The sequence below is a fragment of the Lygodium microphyllum genome, chromosome 3, assembly GCF_053477565.2.
Source record: "Lygodium microphyllum isolate KBCC chromosome 3, Lygodium_microphyllum_v1.1.10, whole genome shotgun sequence".
Lineage (NCBI taxonomy): Eukaryota > Viridiplantae > Streptophyta > Polypodiopsida > Schizaeales > Lygodiaceae > Lygodium > Lygodium microphyllum.
Genome location: NC_141137.1, coordinates 77,177,258 through 77,202,501, shown reverse-complemented (window position 1 = coordinate 77,202,501; position 25,244 = coordinate 77,177,258). Strand labels below are relative to the sequence as shown.

General features: G+C 41.0%; 1 protein-coding gene across 4 annotated transcripts in view; it reads right to left on the bottom strand.

Annotated features, from left to right (window-relative positions):
* Positions 1–25,244, bottom strand: part of LOC148038528 (protein EMSY-LIKE 1-like) — a 99,895-nt gene that overhangs the window by 62,830 nt on the left and 11,821 nt on the right. For all 4 annotated transcript variants that reach the window (XM_087675435.1, XM_087675436.1, XM_087675437.1 and 1 more), the window contains exons 2-5: positions 18,685–18,881; positions 18,215–18,324; positions 17,783–17,969; positions 17,505–17,681 (exon numbers count right to left, since the gene is read on the bottom strand). In XM_087675435.1, coding sequence (XP_087531561.1) covers positions 17,505–17,681; positions 17,783–17,969; positions 18,215–18,324; positions 18,685–18,881 — 671 coding nt within the window. The remainder of the gene's footprint in view (positions 1–17,504; positions 17,682–17,782; positions 17,970–18,214; positions 18,325–18,684; positions 18,882–25,244) is intronic.

Genomic DNA, 25,244 nt, shown 5'->3' with positions numbered 1-25,244 from the left:
TGATGTCACTTCTATAAGTGATGCATCTCGTCATGGAACCGTTACGAGGACGGTGTCCCAACATCCCAAGGGTCTGTCCCACCCCTTGTGGCTATGGCCATTCCTTATCATACTATTCTATGGGACATACTTACTTAGAGAGGTTACACACGTACGAGGAAAATACATGGTAGCCAACATATGGAGTGTGGAAGCAAGCTATGTTGTGAACTCCTCCAAGGATATGTATGGATCCATGTCTTACAAAGCCAAATGCAGATGGTCAGAGTAGCCACTTCTCACCTCTTTCATAATGTGATACATGGAAAACTGCTAAGAGTGCCTCCATAGTGGGGTCAAATCATATCAATAGCATGTGATGTTGAAATGAAGTTAGACATGATCTACAGCTCTTGCAATGGGACATGGGGAGATGGTAAGAGATTGTATATGTGGGATGAGAGATAAGGAGTCTATTGTGCTCACTTCAAGCCTCTGTGTAGGTCCTGTAGAGGGGTCTCCTCTCAGCCATCTAGATGCATGCTTATGTGGAAAGCATGTGAGAGCATCCAATCTTGGGCGTTGAGCCAGGCCATTAAGAATAGCTAGTCCATGTGCACCTCTTAGAGCCAAGAGGTGATCTCCATATCCCTGTGTGTGAACACACCTTATTGTGTAAGAGTGTGTGTTTAGTTGTGAGCATCCTTTACAACATCTAGAATTATATAAGTGTCAATGGGTTGGGCACATAGCTTAGCCTACATATTCGAGCCCTACCACTTGTTCTTAGATCTCACACTTTTATATTCAATCTAACTGAAACTGGTCTATGACACACATAAAGCGGTAGTTCCTTCAATTAACACCTTGTCTTTTCACACACACAAACAGAGACCTCACTCCCTCGCTCAATACCAGATTAGCCCCGAAGACCGGTGCCCCTCTCGGTATTTCTTTATTAATTAAAAGATGGAAAGTTACAAAAATGAAATGTTCCAAAATATATGACCTGTGAACAGTTGGTTTTCATGTTTTCTGAGTAAATCCTAGCTGCATAAGGACAGTACAGCATGACCAAAACAACATCCCTTTTAGGAAAGCATTTTCTGTGACCATAACTCAATGATTCATGTGCGGAATTGCAGTCTGCACAACTCTGTATTCACTATTTTTACTGTCTAGCATATCCAAAACAACATCCCTTTTAGGAAAGCATTTTCTATGACCATAACTCAATGATTCTTGTGCAAAATTGCAGTCTGCAGTACTCTATATTTACTGTTCTTAATGTCCAGCATATCCAAAACAACAACCCTTTTAGGAAAGCATTTTCTGTGACCATAACTCGATGATTCATGTGCAGAATTGCAGTCTGGAGAACTCTGTATCTACTGTTTTTACTGTCCAGTGTTCCCAGAACAACATCCCTTTTACCCTAGCATCATTCTAGCAGTAAAACAGTCCCATAAACAGCACTAAATCAGAGCTGAAAAACCTTGTTCCTGTGTGGCATGGTCATCACTTTCTTTAGTTCCTACATTGGAGAAACCAATAGCTGCTCCTGAACCTGGATAGTGAGGCTCTTGCCTCAGCAGAAATGCAAAGAAAACACAAAAATGTACCTTTGATGGAATCAGCCCATCATGCAGAGTATTTCCTTTGAGAATAGAGAGAGAGTTGACCAAAGGGAGCAAGCTCTACTTCCATACATGAGTCAGAGACGAAAAAGTACTCTCCAAAGCTAATGGACTTGCAGCAATCTGCCCTTAGCTCCTCAAAACTTCACTCTCAGATCTGTCCCTCTAGTCTATTACGTTTTTTTTAATGTTCTCTCTCTCTCTCTTTTGGGAATTTGTGCCACATGGCATACATGTAATAATTTTCCCGTTTAAACCTTCCGGTCTATAATTCTCCATGATCGGTGCAAAATTTGACATCGGCATAGATGAAAGAATTAATCCTCATGCAAAAACGAAGATAATGACACGAACAGATTCTAGAATCCAAAAATAGTAACTCCTTAAATTTTAGGGATGGTGACCCCTACATTCCTCAAGTTGTTCTAAGCAACTTTTATCATTGAAACCACATCAAAAAGTGTAATGTGGCTCAGTTACGATGACTTTTATTCCATGAGCATTCTCACATGTGCATCTTTTGTCTTGGCCAGGCTCATTGTCCTGCACCATCTCTAGTGGCTAAGCACACAGTCCCAAACCACTGGCATTCTATTCTTCAATGCCCATTCAATATGGAACCGGTCCTAAGGCTGGGACAAACCATTAGTTCAATTTGTCCCAACAATGGCTGCCTCTTCTGGCCTTGTAAAGATCCCAGCTTAATCCAAGAGAACTTTGGGGTTAAAAAGCAACAACAACTAAAGAAAAATAAAATAAAATATTTATATAAGTAAATAAGGAAAGCAACTGCAAAAAGGTATCACCACCTGGTGACACTAACTCTCTAAGAACATGACACACATGCTACCTCACTCTACTAGGTGCCTAGATAGCCTTCTCTCCCTCAACCGCCAAAGAGTAGACCCACCTCCCCAACCTTCTTCAACATAACTATGATTGGAGATACCATTGACAAACTCCAAAATGGTCAAGCATAGGACCACAATGGACTGGCAGTAGAGCACCTCTTGTATACCAAAGACATGTTGTCCCCACTCCTAACCAACCAATTCAATAGCATCCTTTCTAAAGGTGAAATCAGCCTTCATTCTTAGAGAGGGTGGCAATGACCTGATTAATCAACAATAACAACAATTGTCATTGACAACCTATTGGCCCAAAACTAGCACCCTCTACAGTATTTTTTTAACTTGTATTGCAAATGGATGCAACACAACTGAGATTTTTCACCTTCCACTAATCCAAGTGCCTCTTGTTGTCACAAATGACCAGCAAGCCCTCCAATCAATTTAACCCTTCATTTGCAAAGGGATTGGTGTTGACAAACCACTTCTTCAACTCACACACTTCCTTTAGGATTTCACATTGACATCCCCAAAAAGGGTTGGTGTCCACATTTAGGCCACTTTTAAGGTGGATGCCCACAAGGTGGTGCACCACCCTAGACAGCTTATGCCTATAAATAAGCAGTCACTTCATTCATTCTTCTCTCTCTCTTTAGTCATTCTTGACCACCTTCTTTGGTCACCACCACCACTTCCCTTCTCTCATCAACCCCTTCCACTGCCCTCACACCCCTTCAGGAGCACATTGCGGTTTGTGGCTCATGGTTGCCTTCACCCTTCCTCTTCTCCTTCAGACGCCTTGTTCCAACATCAAGCCTTGCATTTGGAGCATCTTCCACCTAACCTCAGCGCCCTTCTCCTTCAAGCTCCACCTTCACCTACGTTTTTCAATCTAGAGATCTTCTCCTTGCCTGGCATCATCACCTCCAGCTTGGCATCAACATCCTAGCCGCTGGCGACAATCAATCTATATCACCGAGCGCCAGTGATTTCATCACTCGTCTATCATGAGGGCTGTTAGGACCTGTGTTTTTGCAGCCTGGGTTCTCCTCCATCACCCAACATCACTTGTTTATCACAAGGGCTGCTCAGACTTGCGTTTTAGCAACCTGGCTCCTGCATCACCCAGCATCCCTCATCTATCATAGGGGCTGGGACTTGCGTTTTTGCAATTTGGCTCCTCCACCACCTGGCGTCACTAATCTCTCATAGAGGCCTGCTTGGGCTTGTGTGTTTGCAGCCCGGCTCAACCTCCATCATCCAACACCATCATTATCCACCTAGTGTCAACATCTGGGTTGTTCTCCCTGCATTTGACAGCTCCGACACTCTGAGATTTGCGTTTTACAGCCCGTTTGCTCCCTCAACAATCTTCCACATCTTTGACAACATTAGAGAACTGCGGTTTGCTCCCTCAATGGTTGTCCTTCACCTTTCAGTGATTACTTCAATAGCCCACTGCCCCTAGGATTGTGTTTCACTCCCTTCACTATGCAGATTTTGCACAGGTACTACCGTCTGATTCAGATAGAACAATAAAGTTATCTTCTGAGCTTCGGCTCTATTGTATCAGCTTTTCTTCTCATAGCATGATTCAATGTATCATCACTTTGTTCTTGTGTTTCTGAGTTTCTATTCTCTCTCAATGTTTGCCGTACACACTCTGTGTTGCTCCTTGCAAACCCTACTATCTCTTTGCACTATCACTTATTTTGACATGGTATTAGAGCATACCTATTATTTTTGAAATGGTATTAGAGCGCAAGAGCTCAAAGAGCTAAAGATCATGTTCATTAGAGAAAAGCAAAGACGAGTTGCAGGTTTGGCATCATCTACTAATTTCCCCCTTCATTTCTGCTACATCACCAAGAGACAAAGATACATTTCTTTTTCTCTCCCATCCACCCACCCTTTTACAGATCGACACTTCGATGCTATGACTTCTTCCTAGGCAGATGGACAGGCCACTGGGTGCTCCTCTTTTGGTATCACCGAAACCCTCATCAATACTTGCCACGCTATGGACCTTTGCTCCCTACATCTAACCTAGGCACTCGTGCCATCTCTCCCTTCTAGGCCACAGAGTTTATTCTGCACTGACTTTCAAATTTTTATGCTCAAGGCAATAAGATGCATCTAATGTGCACTAAGCCCTTTTGATTCACAAGAGGATTAACTGGTACCACGGGCTTCTCATGAGTGTAATGTGCTATGGAGGTTGTTTCTACTTCTTCTAGGGTTTTAGGAATGCCACCTCAATAACCCGCGGTTTTGCAGTTCACTCCCTCAAGAGACAATGATTGTTGGATACCATCCCCTCAACAATCCGCTCCTTCGAGAGACACCAATTGTTCAACACCTTCTATTACTTCGGCTTTGGCGTTCGCTCCACTAAATAAGAGACAATGACTATTGCCTATACTTGGCTCAGCCTAAGAGCCTCACCTTTCCCCACTCTTGACTACTCAAGTTCGAGAGGCCATCTCTCAGAGTGGGACATCCCAAATACCTTCTTCGGTATGATTGGCTACACTTCATCATCAAATGATTCGGAGTCCGTGATCCATGAGTTTTTAGATTTCCTCTCTCGTAGATGGGGCTTAAGAGGGGGATGTACTCTCTTTGCCCTAAAAAGGGGCTTCTACTTCTTCAGCTTCAGAGGGGGCACCTTCTCATCCTAAAGTTCATCACCCTCCATTTACACTTTTGGGATGGTTGTCCTCCAGCACTCATTTCTCCTCCTGATACCAAGGATCTTCAATGACTACTTAGATCAAGGCCTTGGAGGTTTAGTCGCGACTTGGTGATGAGACCTTTGAATTCCTTCTAGCATGGAGTTACGGAGCTAGTGGCTTCTCTTCCGAGGTGGAGTCAGGTTCTACAGTTCATCTCGTCTAGTATTCGTTACTACAAGTTGCCTCTCAGGTGGAAATCTTGGATCTCCGAGATCCTCTTCTTCTTCATCATATCTCTCTTCGCTCGTCTTTCTTTATCCCTTTTTGGGCCTGAGAGGAGGTGTTGATAAACCACTTCTTCAATTCACACATTTCATTGTGTTTCAAACTGGCATCCCCAAAAAGGGCTAGTGTCCACATTTTGACTACTTTTTTAGTGGACACTCACACACTGGTGCGCCACCCTAGACAACTTATGCCTATAAATAAGCAGTCACTTCATTTATTCTTCTCTCTCTCTCTTCAGTCACTCTTGACCACCTTCTTTGGTCACCACCACCACTTCCATTCTCTCACCAGTCCCTTGCACTACCCTCACACCCCTTCAAGGGGACATTGCGGTTCATGGCTCGTGGTTGCCTTCACTCTTCTTCTTCTGCTTCAAGCGCCCTGTTCCAGCATTAGGCCTTACATTTAGAGCATCTTCCACTTAGCGTCACCATGCTCTGCTTGGCATCAACACCCTTCTCCTTCAGGCCCCACCTTCACCTACGTTTTTCAGTCTAAAGGTCTTCTCCTTGCTTGCCGTCATCATCTCCAACTTGGTGTCAGCATCCTAGCCTCTAGCGATAGTCTACATCACCAAGCATCAATGATTTCATCACTCGTCTATCACAAGGGCTACTAGGACCTGTGTTTTTGTAGCCTGGCTTCTCCTCCATCACTTGGTGTCACTCGTCTATCATAAGGGCTGCTTGGACTTGCATTTTTGAACCTTGGCTCCTCCATCACCTAGTATCACTCGTCTATCATAGGGACTACTAGGATCTACATTTTTGCAACCTAGCTCCTCCTCCATCACCTGGCATCACTCGTCTCTCACAGAGGCTGTTGGGACCTACATTTTTGCAACCCGGCTCATCCTCCATCATTTGGCGTCAGCATCTGAGCTTCTCTCCCTGCTTTTGACAGCTCTGACACTCTGGGATTTGCATTTTGCTGCCCAAGTCACTCCCCGATGTCAAAGGACTGCAGTTCACTCCCTCGATGGCTGGTGATCATCTTCCACATCTCCAATAGTATTAGAAAACTGCGGTTTGCTCCCTCAATAGCTGTCCTTCGCCTTTCAATGAGATAACTTCAATAGCCCACTGCCCGGAGGACTACATTTCGCTCCCTTCACTGTGCATATTTTCGATAGGTGCTACCACCTAATTCAAACAAGACAGTGCAATTATCTTTTGAGCTTTCGACTCCGCTGTATTAGCTTCTCTCCTCATAGCATGATTCAGTGCATCATCACCATGTTATTCTTGTGTTTCTGAGTTTCTCTTATCTCTTAGTGTTTTCCGTACACACTCTATGTTAGTCCCCACAAACCCTACTGTCTCTCTGCACTGTCGCTTATTTTGACATGGTATCACAGCATACCTATTATTTTTTACAATTGGCCCTCACTCGTACTCCTTGGAAAATAAATTAGCCCCAAATTCAATGCTAGTTGGTTGGCCTCTTGAATCCTCCCAAAATACACTAATTTCAGCTTTAAAAATTCAAGTCCGAAGCCTTCAAGCCTGGCCACCTTTCCAAGGTGGCTATCAAACCTTAATTTCTACTGTAAATTAACATTTACAACAAATATTTACCAAAATCTCCATCTCCAATGCTAAATTGTTGTAAAACTTGGGGTAAAGCCTAGAAAATGGCTAGAGAAAGAGAGAATATTACAGGGAGAGAGAGTTCAAAGATTTGTCACGAGAATTTGGTGAAATTGAGGAGTTGTCCCGGTTTTCCAACCCCGAATGGATTTACGAATAGCAGAGGAAGCATCAGAGGCTATAATCTTCAGGAGAAAGTGCATCAACCACAATTGCAATCTTCCCCAGGTCAAGAAAATGTAGTCAACTTCACCAAAATGATCTCCAATGGCTAGGAAATGGCCCCAAAAGCAAACAGCAACACTCCAATACCTCCTCTTATTAGCTCCAAAATGCAAAAATCAAAAGGAATCTCCCTTCAGTCCCAATCCAACTTTCCTAAACTTGCATGGGCATGTTCCACCAAGTGGCAACCTTCTAAACTCAATTTCCAACATTATCCAACCCATTGAATTGATTTTTAGAATATAATTTCTAAAAATTGATTTAATAGTTATTTGTGTGCCCAAAAAAATAATCGAACAACCAACAACTAAATTTCTAGGCCAATTTGTCATCCTAGTATTTTGAACATTTATTAGCCCCTAAACTGGTATTAATTATTTAATTAATGTGTAGTTTCTACTGTAACCATTGATATTAATGGCTACTAAAATCTTCTAGACTGAAATCTAACACCAAGTACCACCTATACTTGCCAAGGATAACTTATTACAACTTTTGCCTTCGACGTATATTGGCATCTCAAGGTCCTTGGTCTGTCATTGTGAAATAACTAACTTGTACATCACATGTGCAACTCACATTTGCACATTTGATTAACAACTTAATCAAATGTTAAGCAAAGCATCAAAATTTCACATCCTTGTGATACACCACCCCCTTGAAATCCTTGCAATCATCTTGGATTGCACTACAATGTGCCAAAGCAAAGCATACTATACTAGAATTTCCCAAAATGCATCATAGTCTAAGCAACATTAGCCATTGTTGTTTAACCATGCTAAAGCGAATCACTTGCTGAAAATTTCCAGCCAGTATAAAGAAAACATAAGACTCATAAATAATCCAAAACTTCCACCCATAGAATGCATCTCTCAATAGCATATCACAATGGTTCTGGCCAAAAAACCATAGCAAGGCATAAACTAATCATAAAACATAGCTGAACTATCAATGGCATTCATAAAACACACTGCTATCCACAAACCAGCTGAATACCACAAAGAACTTAATCATCCAGTAAAAAGCAACAAATGATAATCAATCTATGATGATTATTCACTGATGCATACCGATGCAAATGTATACTTTCAAAGTTGTAGTGGAAACCATACCAAACCACAGTGACTAGTACATTGAATAGTGACCTCATGGCAGACATACTATCAGCACAATATTCTGGATATATACTAAATATATCCGAAATCCACTATACACAAGATTTGTCTATCACAAGAGGAGTGGAAGTACTACCTTCCCCTTGAGGTAGCAATGCTCTAAACCCTACTCTACTAAGCCTAACTGAGCCATCGGATATAACCGAAAAGCCTCAAGGTAAAGGTATAACAACTAAGAGGGGTTTGCCAAGTCTCTTCCATCCACTTAGCATCCATCAATAGGTAAACCAATACTAAAACTTCACCAAGAAGGACATGGATACTTCAACTCTTCATGCCCCAAAAACTCACTAGGTTCTAGACCTTTTTTCCTCTTGAGCATTGTGATCCTTCATACTTTCACATTGCTACAATTTCAACTTAACTAATATGCAACATTGCACCTAGTTAATGAGCCCCTCATGTGTAGCTAACATGCTAGGAATCCTAGATGCATTAAAAAACATTCTTGTTTGCATACTTTGGACTATTGCAATGTGACTATGCACAGGAATTTGCATACTAGCAGTCATATCGAGACACATTTTCCCATACATTGCATGCATTAGTAGCTGCATTTTTCCTCATGACCAACACTATATGGAGAATTTGCATGACCAGCATTAATACCATGAGTCCCAAACACTCTGGGCTGCATATATGCATTGCAAAACTTGCCACTTTGTACCATGGCATTATGCCAACATTGCTATACATTGGGTTTTTCCATTCCACTTGCCATAGCTGGATACATTAGGCCTTAAATACCATGTATAGGTGGCTGCATACCAAATACATTCGGTCCTTGCATCCCCATGGCTAAAGAATTATCAGCCATTGCTTGGAAAACGGAACCACCACCAAAGTACTGCAGGTGACCCACATTAGCATGCATGCCTTGCTATCCAAAAAACATTGGATTGGCCCTTTCAAGTTAGGCTTGCATATACATCAATTGCCCCACTAGCATCATTTCCTTATGCTCACTATCCACATTTGGCACATCATGCTACTGTGTTGACTCTTCCTTATGTGCATCTTGTTGTCCCAAGGGCCAAAGCTCCTTGAAGACGATTTCCTCTTCTCAACTTTGCTACCCTCTTTAAGGGGTACAAAAAGTGCATAAACTAAGGATCTTTTGTCAATTGCACAAGTATTTCAGCTACTATCCTCAAGTGATCTTTAAACTAGTCATCAAATTCCGCTCCCTTTTACAAATCATCAACTTCTAGAGGCCTAGAATGACCCACATTTCGATCTAAACCAACATTTTCATCTTGCTTCCCATGCTATGTGCCTTCCTTGTCCAAGATCAAGTATTGCATTTCCCCCAATACTTTGTGAATCTTCATATTGAAATTTGAGAGGCATCATCCCTGCTTGATGCCATCTCACTATCCGAAGACATTATTGCTGTAATGCTGAGCTGAATATAATTTCAACACTAGAGCAAAGCTTTTAACCTTAAATCAAGTGAATCTGGCCTACCAAGTCAAGGGTAACCCGACAATGGAACCATAAAACCAACCTTTCTTCTCAAAGAGTGATAATGACTTGATTAATCAGCAATTACAACAAGCATAAAATTCACATATACTGAAAATAAAAATGTTACCACTTAATCTTGAAGAATAGACAACCTGTTGACACCAAAACTAGCTCTCCTTGTACTATCCCTTTAACTTGTATTACAAATGGATGGAGTACAACTGAGATTCTTCAATCTCCTCCACTAACCCAAGTGTCTCTTGTTGTCATGAATTCTAGTAAGCCTTCAACTCAATTTTCCCCTTGATTTGCTAGGGGATTGGCCTTCACCCATGCTCCTTGGAAAATAAATTAGCCCCAAATTCAAGCCGGTTGGTTTCTTAAATCCTCCTAAAATACTCTAATTTCATCTCTGAAAATTGAAGTCCAAAGCTATCAAATCTGGGTACCCTCCCCGAGAGGTGGTTGTCAAACCCTAATTTCTACTATAATTTAGACAAAGATTCATCAGTGTCTCCACCTCTAATGGCTGGATTGCTGTAAAACTTGGAGCAAAGCTAAAAAATGGCTAGAGAAAGAGGGAGAATGCTGTAGAGAGAGAAAATTCAAAGATTTGTCACAAGAACTCAGTGAAAATGAGCTGGTGACCTGGTTTTTTAGCCCCAAAGGGATTCATCAATAACAAAGGGAGCATCAAAGCTTGTAATCTTCAAAAGGAAGTGCATCAACCGCTGCAATCATCAGCTTCCCCTGGTCAAGAATATGTAGTTCTCTTTACCAAAATGGTCTCCAATGGCTAGGAAATGGTTCCAAAGGCACGCATAGAAGCCCAACACCTCTTCCCAACCGCTCCAAAATGCAAAAATGAGATTTTCTTCTCCCTTCAATCCCCATTCGGCTTTGCCAAACTTGCATGGGGAAGTTTTGGCAAGTGGTGACCTTCTAAACTCAATTTTCAGCATATTCCAACCCATTAAATTAATTTTGAGAATATAAACTCTGAAATTTAATAATAATTTTTGTACCCAAAAAAATAATCTAACCAACCAACAATTAAATTGGCTAGACCAATTTGTCATCCAAGTATTCCCAAGCATTTATTAGCCCCTGAATTTACATTAACTAATGCCTAGTTTCTAATATCCACTAATACTAATGGCTAATAAAATCTTCTAGATCAAAATCCAACACCAAGTACCACATAGTACATGCCTTGGATAACTTATTACAACTTTTTCCTTTGACGCCCATTGACATCCTAGGGTCATTTGCCAGCCATTGTTAAATAACTAACTTGCACATCACATGTTAACCTCACATTAGCACATTTGATTGATAACTTAATCAAATGCTAAGCAAAGTATCAAAATTTCGCATCCTCATAATAGAAGGCTTTCCTGCCAATTGGTCAACTAACACTATAATACCAATCTTGAAAGTTGGAGATCCTATTGTTCCCACGAACTATAAAATAGTCATGGTTGGCCACATTTTAGCCAAGCTTTATGGATCCATACTAGAGCATGAGTTGAGCAAATGGACAAAGATCTACCAAAATTGGAGGTGTAGATATGCACGATTCAAGAGAGGGTGCAAAGACTACATGAGTTGGGGATCCTTACTAAGATTCAATGGGGTGTCCTGGCATTATATGAGTCAATCATTGGATATGTCTAAGTTCTATGAGGGGTGTCAAAGGATATCATCAGCACTTGGAGTGAAGCAAGGTTTCCCCCCTTTATCCACTCTCTTCAACCTATATATTGATGAGATATCCAACTATCATAGATTGGGAGAAGATGGAACCTGCCTTTGAGGAGTATTAATACCTCTTTTACTATATGCAAATGATATTATACTTATCTTAGATACCCCAAAGGGGTTGTAGGCTACAGCACCACCTAGATACACTACATGCCTTTTGCCAAGAGAGAGACCTCACAATGAACCTTGGGAAGCCCAAGGTCATGGTGTTTAACATCTCCACCTAGTAGATGACATGATCAATATCTCAGCTTACATATGATGGGTAGATAGTGGAGCAAGTCCAAATATATGTCTATTTGGGAATTACTTTCGCACAACCGAGATTCACTATGAGGAGAGCAATTGAGGATAGATTGACCCGAGGCTATGTAGCATTAGGAGCCATGAAGAACCAATGTGCACATATACAATTCCACAGCCCCGGACAAGGCTTTGGTGCTTCTATACATTGGTTACCCTAGCACTCATATGGAGGTCCTATTTGGGGATCAAGTCTCTTACCATAGAAGAAGAGCTACAACAAAGCAATCACTACTAGATGAAGGAAGCAAATCCCCTTCCCACAAAGGGCCAGCTTTGTTAGCTTGAGCCATAGACTGAGAAGCACTACATATGCAAGTGCCCAATGTACTATGAGATCAAAGGGTACTTTCACTGTTTGTTTCGAGAGGGATTTGAACTACTATCCAAGGTAATGAACTTCCTAAATCAGCAAAACCTCAGACTCGTCCTTTTAGAGTTGTGTCAACATAGAGATAACCTCTTACAGTCTCAAGAGAGATATCTTGGGATTCACAATAGCACAATTCTTGGTGACTTCTTCAAAGTTGTGGCTACACCTAATAACTCAAAGCATACCCCAAACTGATCTTTGGTTCCGCCATAGGGAGTCACCCTAGACAAAGCCACCGACAGATGCAGACCACACCACCCATGCCCACTAGTCCACATCCCTGCTTGAGGCGCTATCGAAGAATCTAGACAATATTGGCACATTATCAAGCAACCCTAACTCAACACTTCAGCCTATCCATGTTCGACTGACCTATGAGAGAGATCTTGGGATAATAATAAATATCGATCCTTATATCAGTTCCACGTTGAATTAGATCTCTAGTGCTTTGTTTAGTATTTCTAGGTTTTTTTTTTTCTAGTTAGATGTTTCCTTTTAGGTTACATGACAATTTTTTGAACTTCAAATGTATCAATTATAGCCTCATAGAGCGAGTTGGCCTTTTGTGATACCTCTGTGTGTATGTGTGTGTGTGTGTGCACGCATGCGCACACCTTGCCCCGCCCGCCCTTGCCTATAGCCCCGCTCGGCCCCCACCTACATAATGTCCCTATCTTTAGCCCTACCCCACCTCTACCTACAAACCATCCCGCCCCACCCCTACCTGCTTGCTATCTCGCCCCACCCATACTTGCATAATTTCTTGCCTCACCTTGCCTCTGCTTACATAACAACCGGGCCCACCCTGTCGTGTCCCACCCCACCCTTGCCTATAATCCTACCCCTATTAAGCTAAAAAAGATGCCTTGCACATTAAATCTTCATTAGCTCATTAAAACTTCCCCAAAACTCAAATTTTACCAAAGTTTGTGACCCATAAGCAAACACCCAAACTTTGGGAGGATCCATATCTATAGATCGGAGGCTGCCTAGCCACTCAATTCATCCCTATTTTACAAATTTCAATCATCCGCCCACACCATGTAGTGGTTGTCCAGCACTCGCGACCACTGCTGCGTCATCATCACCACCAAAGCGACCTGATTCCAGCTGCCAGCTGCCACCAGCCACCTAGCACCCTCTTCCAAGCTTCATTTTGTTGCATACTGCTAATGTTATCATCCGTCACCTTGTTTGTTGCCCATGTTGCCTACATTTACTAATCTTGCAGGCCACCCTGCATCATACCATCATCCTACAACTATCATTCAGCTCCATCTTGCTGCCAATGATCAGCTGGCATCATCTTCTGGCAATTACATTGCTACGTTTACCAATTCCAGCTCCAAAAACTGTTGCATTTTGGTTTCAAGCCTACGGTCCTTCCACTTCAGCATCATTTCAGCTCCAACTAGTGGTCACAACCCTCAAGATCCATCTCCATTGGGCATCAATCTCCAACTACTTCCACTACTATGCTTCGAGCATCTTGTGCACAGTATCATTCATTTACAGCATTCATTCATTCACTTCATAGTTCTCTTTCTTCTCTATTTGTGTTTTTATGTTTTTGCACTCGTCTAAGTATTCTAGTTGTATTCATTTACAGCATCGTGTGCACACTGTCATTCATTTACAGCATTTATTCATTCACTTCATGATTCTCTTTCTTCTCTATTTGTGTTTTTATGTTTTTACGCTCATCTAAGTATTCTAGTTGTGTTCATACATTTTGTGTTCTCTCACGTGCAAACTCTAGTATCACTTCACAGCCCCGAGCCTACCTACAAGCCATCCTACCCCACCCCTACCTGCAACCCTGCAATCCCACACCCTTGTAGGGTTGTGCAATACAGATCGAAGTGGGGAAAGGAAAACCCCTTGGGGACCTACTCACATAACTTCCCCCTATGCCTTAGCAGTACAAATAGAAAAAAAGAAAAAATCTTTGCTACAACACTCAACCTCCGGACACCTTTGGTCCCCCTAACAACAGCAAAGCCTTCACGTGAAAGTCTTACCTATTGTGCAGGAGATGAAAAAAGTTCACAACCTAACCCTAAACCCCATGTCAAAAACTTTACAAGTCAGCACCTTCTAGGAAGGACCAAAGATACACACAATTCTCCCTATCCTTCTATTGGGCAACACAACTCGAAAAAAAATTGTCGACACAGGGGCATGAGTTGGCATTCTCAGCCATACAATTCTACTAGCCTAGGCTGACCCACCTGTAAAAACTACACCCTTTAACATTACATTGACCTATGGAATGAAAGGCCTTTCAGGTTGCTAAAGGATTGGCCAATCAAGACTATGGGAATCTAGTTCTCCACAATGATCAAGAAAGAGCATATCAAACAATTATAAGAACAACTAGAAAGTATGAAGAAGGAACAAAAAGCCAAGGAAGAGCCCATAATAGAGTCATTGCAAGCAAAATTGACCAACCACGTACAAAAAGTAAATTCATTTGATTCAACGTATTTTTGTGAAGAGGATATGTTAATAATCAAGAAAAATGAGAGGATTGAAAGTAATGAGAGAGAAATAAGGATAAGTGGTCTCCCCCCTAGATGGGATAGGGAGAAACTTGCTCCAGAGTTTGAAAAAAAATTTATCCTAGATACAAATGTTTTTATCAGCACAATTAAGCAGGTTTGTCCCTTTCGTAGATTTGGGAGAGCCCATCACCATTCTTCCAAAAGTGCACACAAGCAAAGGTCATATACATGGATATGATAGAGAAGACAGCATTGATGAAATAGATAGTTCCTACAAGGGGACAAAAATGCGGATAGTAGACAAGGTGACTCCACTGCTAAAACTAGCCTTCGGAAATAATCTAAAGAATAGTGATCATAAACTAACTTACACGAATGAAATAACTCAGTAAATTAAAAAAGGACTCACTAAACAAGAGAGCTAGAATACTCTAGCACAATAGGCCCCAAAGTTTTGCACCCCTTTCAGTATACCTTTATAATTATTCAAAGCTCATGTGAATCACAAGTGACTTGTTGTCACAAACTAGCATTCTCTTGATGCCAGTGATTTCCATGTGCTTCACTCTTGAATCAACCCAAACTTGTCTCTAGCATAGTATCCTCACTTGCTCTCACCAACCTTGACCAAATGCATAACAAATCTATCTATTCACACTCTAACAACCGTAATGCATTTGAATGCATGTTTTTCCAAGTTCAATTGACTCTCAAAAGTGACATTCGAGGTGGTGCAAATCTTGTCCAACATTGCTATACCGCTACAAACAATGTGTAATACATGCAAATCTAAGTTCCAAACGAATCCAATCTACTTTACAAAGCCTCAACCTTGTTCATGCATCAATCCTAGTATTTTTCCCTAATCTTTGGACACTCAATTCACTGTCAAACTAAGTGAATTTAGACCTACAATTCAGATCCACATTCGTGCCACAACAAACAAACATTCAATTGATGCTCGAAAACAAAGGGCAATGACTCTAATCCGTGCAATATGCATTCCATTAGCTAGCCTTGCATTTCTCTCATTTTCCATGCATTTCTTGCAATAGAATGATTGTATTTCTGAGATTTCACACAACACAATCGATCCGCAAGTTCACAACGAACTTTATCACCTTTAATGTTGGCCTCCAACCAATTGTAGGGTCTTCAAAAATACACATGTACAATTTATTCTACCAAACCCTAAAAATGACAATCAACATTTGAGCCCAATTTCACAAAGCATTCGTCTAGGCAACTATCATGCATAACCCCCATGCAATCACACACTATTCCTCTCGCAAACAGAAAGTTTTCTCGAAATGAAACTATAAGAAAATCCCATTCTTAGCAACAAAGTTGTTCGAAAAGTAAGCTAGGCTTGAGATCTCAAAGGGCGAGAGAATTTCAACCCATAGTACTGTAGTAACTTGTTTTTCTAAGAATTAGGTCAAAAACAGTAGAATACTTTGCTATAAATGGAGTTACAAAGCCACTCGATGGATTTCCCATGCAGAGAGAACAAGATTGGCTACTCTCCCGACTCCATACATACTATTGACTTATGTTCCATGGCTGAAAACTACAACTTCTATAGCAAAAAAAAAAAATTGGTTGTCTCGAAAAAGTGAGAGAGAACAAGATCCCAAAAGCCAAGATCAGCTTTCTACATAAGTAACCAGCTACTCCTCAATCCAATATCGTTTTTTATTAAGGACTAATTAATAACTTGGTCATTAGTCATAAGCGAGTTGCTCAATCATTGGACCAAACTTAAACTCAAGGTCTGCTTTATAACTTATGTAATACACTACTTACTGGGTGAAACTTTTAATGTAACTCAATTCTAAGATACAAACTTTCAATTTAATGAAAGATTCATATTGCACCTTATTCCTTTTGCTCTTTCCTTGTTGCACATAATCTATACACTTGTCTATTGCATATCCCAGTGTCAAATCCTTCAGTACTAGTACAATGGTCACCGTGCCAAGAGCTAGGGGTACTAGAATTAGAGTCCACTTTAATTAAATCGTTAAACCCATGTCTCATTTTGGTGACAACTTGTACACACGTTTCTTAGATTTGCACATACTAGTCTTAGCCTGGGATGTTACTTTTTACTTTCCTGATGAGATGACATCAAACACCGATATACTTTGGTTTCGTTGCATATGCCACATTGAAGTAAGATGCTGGTCGCTTGACCATGGTCTTTTATAATGATGAGCAACAAAAAATCTTCCAAATGCAAAATGTTGAAAGAATTCAGCTTTGAGACCATCCTACATAATAGACTTCAATTTACCTACTGTTTTGAGTGCATAAATCAGATCTTCAGCATTACAAGACTTTTCCACAGCCAAAGTTACAACTTGATCCAAAACAGGAGCTGCCTTACCAGAAGTAGTTTGGCATGCAACATCCAATCCCACAAAAAGAACTAAGCTTTAGATTCTTTTGCTTCTGGCCATGCAATGTTTATTTCGTGTGGTTCAAAAAATATAAAACATGCTAATGTTAACCCTATGAAGATTCACAATCCTGCTGCAACTACAACCAGAGACCTACGGAATTATGAGTCAATAATCTTCACTTGGGCCTAGTTCTCCCCAAAACACTTGTATTACAGTTAATTGTCATAAGGTAGTACCACTTGAAATGTGCAATATCAAGCTGGGACACTTACACGGGAAGAGTCATACTGTGTTATTACAGCTTCATAGAATGTATGATCTGCAGGCCATCTTATTTTCACTCGTCTTCCAATAGTAAGATCTACTCCTCGTGCAGAGTTTTCAACAGCAGGTGGACCAACTGAATACACATTTACAGTTGAAGCTGCTGATGTCGCCAGCTGCCTTGCCTGTTAATCCCTTTCCAAAGAAGAAAGTATCACCACAAAAGTAATGGCATCTGAACTACCACTTGCGCAGAAAGCTGGTTGCAAACAAGATAGATGAATACCCCTTCGCTTTTTTTGCCTTTCCCTCTACCAGGCTGTGGCCGCTGTCCAGAAAGACTTGGATCTAAGGATGCAAAAGGGAATGATTGTAAACCATAAGCATCTTTTTGCCTTTCGCAAGAATCACCAACAGCTGAATCTGGGACTGGTATGAAACTTCGAGCAGAAATCGAACCGACCTCCTCATCCCTTTTAAAAAAATGACATGAACATTTCAAAGAATATCAGGAACCACAACAAAATAAGACTATCTTTGAACTACTGGAAAGAGAATAAGCATGAAAGACACTCTTATTGACAACTGTTTATTAAATACGCCATTAAAGATAATGCTCTGCTTTATGCCTAGAACATAAATGTGCAAATTAGAAGACATCTTTGCATTCAAACAGAGAGCTTGCCAGCCAAGAAAGTGCATAAAAGGCATGCAAAACCTGTATTGTTGAGACAAACCATACGGCTTAATCCTCGTCACAAACTCTGCATGCTGGTCATGAGAAATATTTAATTCTTTCCGTAAGCTAGAGATAACCTGTATCTTTGCCTGCACAATATGAAGAATCACAACCATAATTTTTGAATGCGATGCTCCCAGAAATTAGAAGAAAAAATTCAAAACAGCACAGTTATTGTACCCCATTCAAAAGAAGTCTACTTCATCCTCATTGGATACTAATCACTACTTAAAAACAGATCTCTGAGCAAGAGGATCAATATAATCCCATGGGCATCAATCCATTTAAAATATTCTCTTTAAAGATTTCCACAACATCAGGAACAACCATCTTTCGGCTTACATGACATAACAATTCCTTACTTGCAAACCTAGACTACAACACCAAACAAATATTCAAGAGTCAAGTAATTAAAAGCCAGAAACCAGATGTTTCAAAACCAGCTTTACCCAAGTAAGATCTTTAGCTTGTGCCTTGAAGGCTCGAAGAACAGCTACATATGCATCTTGCTCCAACCTGTAAACCATTTGTTCTGAATTGGAGCGAGCAAAGCCTGCTCCACTACTTTCCTTCCCATTCCCAATACCCCTTGGCCCTCCGAAAGATGAAGCAGATTGATAAGGTTGAAAATCGTCATCCATTCTTCCTGCAACAGTATAATTCCCTTCTTTCTCATGTAAACACAGGATGATGGCAAATAAATCTCAATTAGAAGAAATCTCAACACTTTTTTGCCCATGAAGTTTCAACTGAAACATTTCAAAAGTTTCAGCAGTTGAAACAGTAACAATTGACACATGATTTAAAATGCCACTATGACTGAGCCCAGATCCTTTACGGTGTTAGAAGAGCAATAAAAGACAGCAGAACAAAAGAGAATGTAAATGGGAACAGAAATCATCTATGAATATCAAACAGTACAACAGTTGAGCACCAGCCCACAAATGCCACAAGCTCCCTCTCCACACACCAAGAATCAGCAAACACAGGACAATGAACAGGGCCATGCACCCTCCTTTAAAAGGTGGGACAACACTCCAGAAAAAGCCGCATGTGAATTAGGGCTTGGGCGCCCATATGCAAGCCACCAAAATCAAGGCTTGCATTAGCATTGAATCCCAATGCATCCATGCCTAATTTTGCTCCTTAAAAACAGCCCCAAAAAGCTTTACTTATGTTAAAAGGATTTATCTATGCATAGAAGGAAACGTGCCCAAAACTACCTATAAGGACATGTTGTGGGCAACCTGATCTGCCAATCACTCTCAGTTCACGCTTTCCATCAGGTCTTGTCCCTCAGACACCTAGTGGATTTTGTCCTACTGAAACTGTTGCTGCCTATCTTGGAGCTGCCTAGAGCTGCTGCCCACACAGCTGGACCTGCCACCCAGCTGCCACCTAATAAGAGGCCTGCCCATCTGAATTTTGCAGGTTTTCACCATTCAAAGGCTGTCGCCCAGTCAGCCCATGTTGTTACCTACCTATTGCAACCAGTGTTAGAGATTTATTCATCCCCTGGACAGGCATTGGCAGTTTACTGTTGTACAGCTAGTACTCTCAGGCACATTTACGCATTTCCTATTTTTCAGGTCAGACAGTTCAATGCAGTCTGCAGGTCATTTCCAGCTTTACCAAGCAATCAGGAAAGCTAGACAGGCTGTGCAGGATGCCACATGGCAGCCACACTTTAGTGAGCAGCATGCTTTTTAAGCATTATTTTATTCAGGGACTGCTTTGGTGCAGCAGTCGGCCAGTTTTTACTGGCTGACCTGATTATTTTATTGTTATTTTTCTTACCTATTTATAGGCATCCTGCCCTGGTCATCATTCACTTGGTTTTTCAAGTGGTGAGAGAGATCGCCTCATGGAGATACATTCAACACTCGTGTATACATCTGCCTTCTTCATTTTAGTATTCATCTACTGCAGATTTCTGTGTTCTACTATCTCTTTTCTCTTCCCCTCTTCTCTCATGTTCATTTTCTTTCAGCCCAGTTATACTCTTCTCCAATCATAGCAGCTAAGAAACACATTTCTTTGAATTTTAAACTTATGAAATGTTTCTGAGAGTAAAAAACGTGGGTCTTTTTTTTTGGGTGAATTGGAACCCAAAACATGTTTTTTTTACAAAAATTATTAGGCAATGTTAAACATGATGATGATGATGATGTGTAATGGCTCATGAGGGCTCAAGATTTTGGATGAGAAACTAATTTTTTTGTGACTTTGTTTAGTTATTGGACTTTGTCAATCTAGTATCTATTATTGTCTTTTGAGTTGAATATCATATAACTTTGGTCTCATTTATGAGTTATTTATAATATATTATGATTCATTCTCAATTTTGACATTTTGTTAGTTTGTTAGTTTGTTTTGAAATGAGAATCATGATTTTACAACTTGACTCGGTCCATATTGTAGATAGGCTATTCACATGTTAATTTCAATTTTCTTTGCATGATATGTATGAATCATAATGTTTGAGTTCTAAACTATAGTATAGCTTTCCAAAGACCAACGTTGACATAAGTGACGAGTCAATAATGGATCATGGATATGTAACGTATTATTCTCAATTGACTCTATTATCACTCAAGCTCAATTGGCCATTCTTTGTTTAAGAGAGAGTTCCATAGAGTTTTAGAATCTCTTTCCCTAGTCAAAACTATTAAAAATCCCTATATAAAAAAACCCGCGTTTCTTATTTTACTCCCTCTTGAAAGAAACTTACGAAACACATTTCTGGCGTTTCATTACTAAACGTTTCTGCCATTTCTGGCTGCTATGTCCGCAATCGTTGCACTCTGACACGATATCAAAGCAACATTAAAGGACTAATTGATGATGGGCACAGACCTGAACGGGAGATTTTGGCGTAACAAAATTTTGTGTTTTCAGCATTAAAAGGCTGAGGTGAATAGGTGCAATGTAGGAAAGGAGAAAAGTTACTGTTTTTGTATACTTTTGATGTTTGTGAACTACAAAAGGCTGTGTTTTCAGCCTTTTGGAGCAGATTTTAAGTTTTCATCCCTTCCGGAAATTGAAACAGGTTTGGAACAAGCAAAGGAAGCCCTAGCATGCACCATTTGCAAAGTCACAGGAGGCTACCCTTGTTTTTGTGCAAGTTATTCAAGTGAAAATGTCTTCCAACATCGACATGGAGTTTCAAGCTAGAACTGTAAGGTTGCCATGTTATCGGCTCTTCCTTCTTATCACAAGCTTGATGCGAAGAATTACCGGATTTGGTGGTTAATGATGCTTGCCATACTGGAGTCAAATGATTTAGCAGAGCCCGTGACTGAGGCTATAGACTGTCCTACAACTTGTGATGCCTCCAAGATTTCTACTGATAAGAGAAAGCTAAGTTGGTCAAGGTACAAGGACATTTGTATAAACTAAAGACCCACATTCACTCTTTCCTCTCTCTCTTGCAACTCCAACCATTAAAGATCACATTGGGCATTTGATAGTTGCTCTTGGCTAGAATTAGACTAGTTGTACAATCAGATGATCGTTATGAAATAGATATTTATAGAGGCACAGATGGGGATGTTGAGCCTGTCCAAGATTTCTTCCATGCGGGATCATGTCAATAAGCTTCAGCATTTGAAATGCATGGAAGATGACTACCTCAAAGGATAACTCTTCTTTTGTAGTTACTATCCTGATTTAGTACATTCTATTCTGCCTTCGTTGCTTCAAGGTAGACATGTGAAAAGTGCAAATCTAGAGCATGGAAAGAGCTATGGAGGATGGAAGATGAAGACAAGACTCATGTTGATATAGACAAAGAGAGACCAACTGTTACACAAGTGAATCATGTTCCAAGATGGAAGCTTGGACTCATAAAGATAATCTTGTGTAATGGACTGACAATGACAAAGATACTAAGTGAAAGTACAAAGCATCATGATATTGTATTCATTCCATATGAAAGTGATAGTCAAGTACAGTGCTTTATAGTAGCTGGGTAGGTAGCACTTTGCACCACTGTGCTTATGGGATTCAGGACATCTCTTCCTAGAGTATACATCATTTGTCATTTCTCAATGCCCCCTCTCAAAAGATGAGTTCCTACACTTGCTGGCTTTTGCCTCCCCTACATGGTGACATGGCCCAGAAGACTAGCTCATAGGCAGCCTACTCAAGTTAAAGCTTGAAACTTTACATCTTTGGCAAGGGTTTTTACAAAGCAAATCCACTAAGGGAAACATAGAGATCCACTATGGGAAAATCATATGAAAGATACAATAAAAATTCTTTTAGAACAATCTATCAAAGTTGTTGATAGTAGCAGAAGCATCTTCTTCTCTTTCAGACATTGACCTGTGTCATTCTGCATTCACTTGGAAAGGCGTGAGAGCACATGCAAGTCACATGCTTCAACCATAATGAAAATGTCCAGCTAAACAAGACATCGCCAACCTGAAACCCTTAGTTTTGACTTGATGTGTATCATCTGCACTTGGTCATCATGGCTCATGGGATGTGTTGGCCTTTGCTTCTTTTGGTATTATTTACACAGTCACAAAACACGTTGTTTATTTATGTACATGTTCATGAAACCATGTCACTTCGTGTGGGTAAAAACCAATTGTAGAACTCCGGATTGTACTGGAGCGTGGCATATGCATCTAGTACTCGTGGCAGCTTACTCAATAACAATAGCTATTTTGCAACATCGAGTAGCATGGAACCTTGTTCGAGTCTACTGGCAACATGTAATTCCTTCTTCGTGAGAACCTTATCAGACAGAGAGTTCTCTTGGCTAGTTTTAGCTAAGTCCTTACCCCGAATGGCAGTCAGCACTCGAAAGGAAGTTGGTGCCACATAGGTTGGGTCTCTTTGAGATCGCCATTTGGCCAATCGCTCCTCTGAGACCGTCATGATCTAGGCTCCTAGTTTGGCCATTACAATGCGGTTTTCACACCATCATTGTTCAAATTGACTCCGACCCTCTGATAGTCGCTTTAGTTGCTCTATCTCTAAGAGATTTGGTTGGCAGAGCACCTCATTGAATGTGACAGTTAAGCGTAGTTCGTCGACTTCCTTGTCAGAGATGAGTCGCATGCGTTCATACAGGAGCATGTTATAGTGCTTGTTAAGATGTTCTTGCTCTTCCCAAGATAAGGGAAATGGCAAGTATTCTTCAAGCTACTCTTTAGGGAATGCGCCCATGTTTGCCAGGACATAGATACGTGCGAACACTTTGAGCTTAGCATCCAACTCGGTTAAACATTCTGCGACATTTCTATGTTCAACGAGGGCTTGCTCGGTTGCTATCTCATGCAAGGTTCTCGGAGTTTGCCTAGGCTTTAGCATAGCTGGGGGCTCAGGCCTAGACGAGCAAGATTGGTCAATCCTAGGATTTCTTATGCTCTTGGGGTTTCCATGTTTCTCCTGAGGCTTTATGAACTGATTCTAGTGGTTACCGTTCTGCATCTGTTGTGCTCTTTTACGGTGGAAACATTCACTGGCTATACTCTTCTCTCTCTCTCACTCACCTGCACACTTCTACTGCAGCGCACTCTCAACAACAACTGATATCAAAGCACAAGTTGTGCATGCTTCCTGAGATCAGACCAGCTGACAGCACAGACTACTCGACAAGTCAAGTGTGACCTGATGGGACCAACGACACGGCTGCAGACTGACAAGCGATACGCAAGCAGCCAATGAATGGGTCGTGAAGAAGACCAGCGCAGGTAGCCAAGAAGAAGACTACTCGCGAGGACCAGGCGTCGGGGACCAGTGTGCAGGCTCGCATGGCGGGCCATCGCGACTGGGTAACAGAGTCCTAGCGGGGAGGCGCACGCACGGTGGACGGGCAGCTGAGCTGACGCAGACTGCACGGGCTGACGGTGCGCGCAGGTGACGAACCGTTAAACGTGACAGCGGGTCAACGCCCCCCCCCCTCCTCCCCCATTTTTTCTTTAATTGGAAATTCTTTCAATCTCTCATATCCCCTTGCTCTGACAAGGGTTCGTGCGTGGAAGCACAATTTTCAAATCTGCGCAAATCTACTTCGGGAAATTTGGGGCTTTTCCCAAATTTGAAGTTGTTTATGCTTGGCAGTGACATTTGTGTCAGAAATTGCAGACACAGTGCATATTGATCTCAGTTAAATTAGGGATTTTGCCAAATTTGTTGGAATTTTTCTCATTCAAGTAAAATCTCTTGAAATTGGACCTTAAAAATTGGGGCTCTTCATGTATTGATGAAATTTTGCTCAGTTGGGTCAAATTGGCAAACATTTACGCACTGCTAGACTTGGAAATTTGGGATTTTGTGCAGATTTTGGAAAATTTTTGCAGTATTTGGCCCTGTGGTGGCTGGTTTATGTACAAAGCAGAGATTTATTGCTGGTTAGGCAAGAAGAACAGTGTATTTGCTGGTTCAGCTTGTGCTCTTGCAGTTCAGTGCATTTACACTTGTGTTTGTGATAAAAATGGCTACAACTTCTTCCAGTTTTAACATTAAGAGTTTGATGGAAATCAAACGGTTTGATGGAAATCAAACGGTTTGATGGTCAGAGTTTTGACCTTTGGAGAGACCATATGTAGGGCATATTGTTCTTAAAGGATTATGAGGATGCTTTGCAGGAAGATAAACCCGCACAAATGTCTAATGCAGTTTGGGCCAGAGTCAACAAAAAGGCTGTGGCTTATATAAAGATGGGTGTCACTGATAACATTTTGATAGACATTGAGGGCTTAGATACTGGTCATGCAATATGGGAGAAGTTGAAGACTACCTATGAGATCACCACACCTGTTAATCACGTGTATTTAATGAGCAAGTTGGTGAATATGCGGCTGGATGAGTCCAAGCCTACAGTTGAGCACTTGAGTGCATTTACTGGTATTTTAAATCAGCTCAAGGATGCTAATTTGGATTTTGATGATAAGTTGAGAATGATTTTTCTGATCATGACACTATCTGATTCCTGGGAGACCTTGGTGATTTCTCTCAGTAATAACCCCAATCTCTCATATGATGGTGTGAGGGG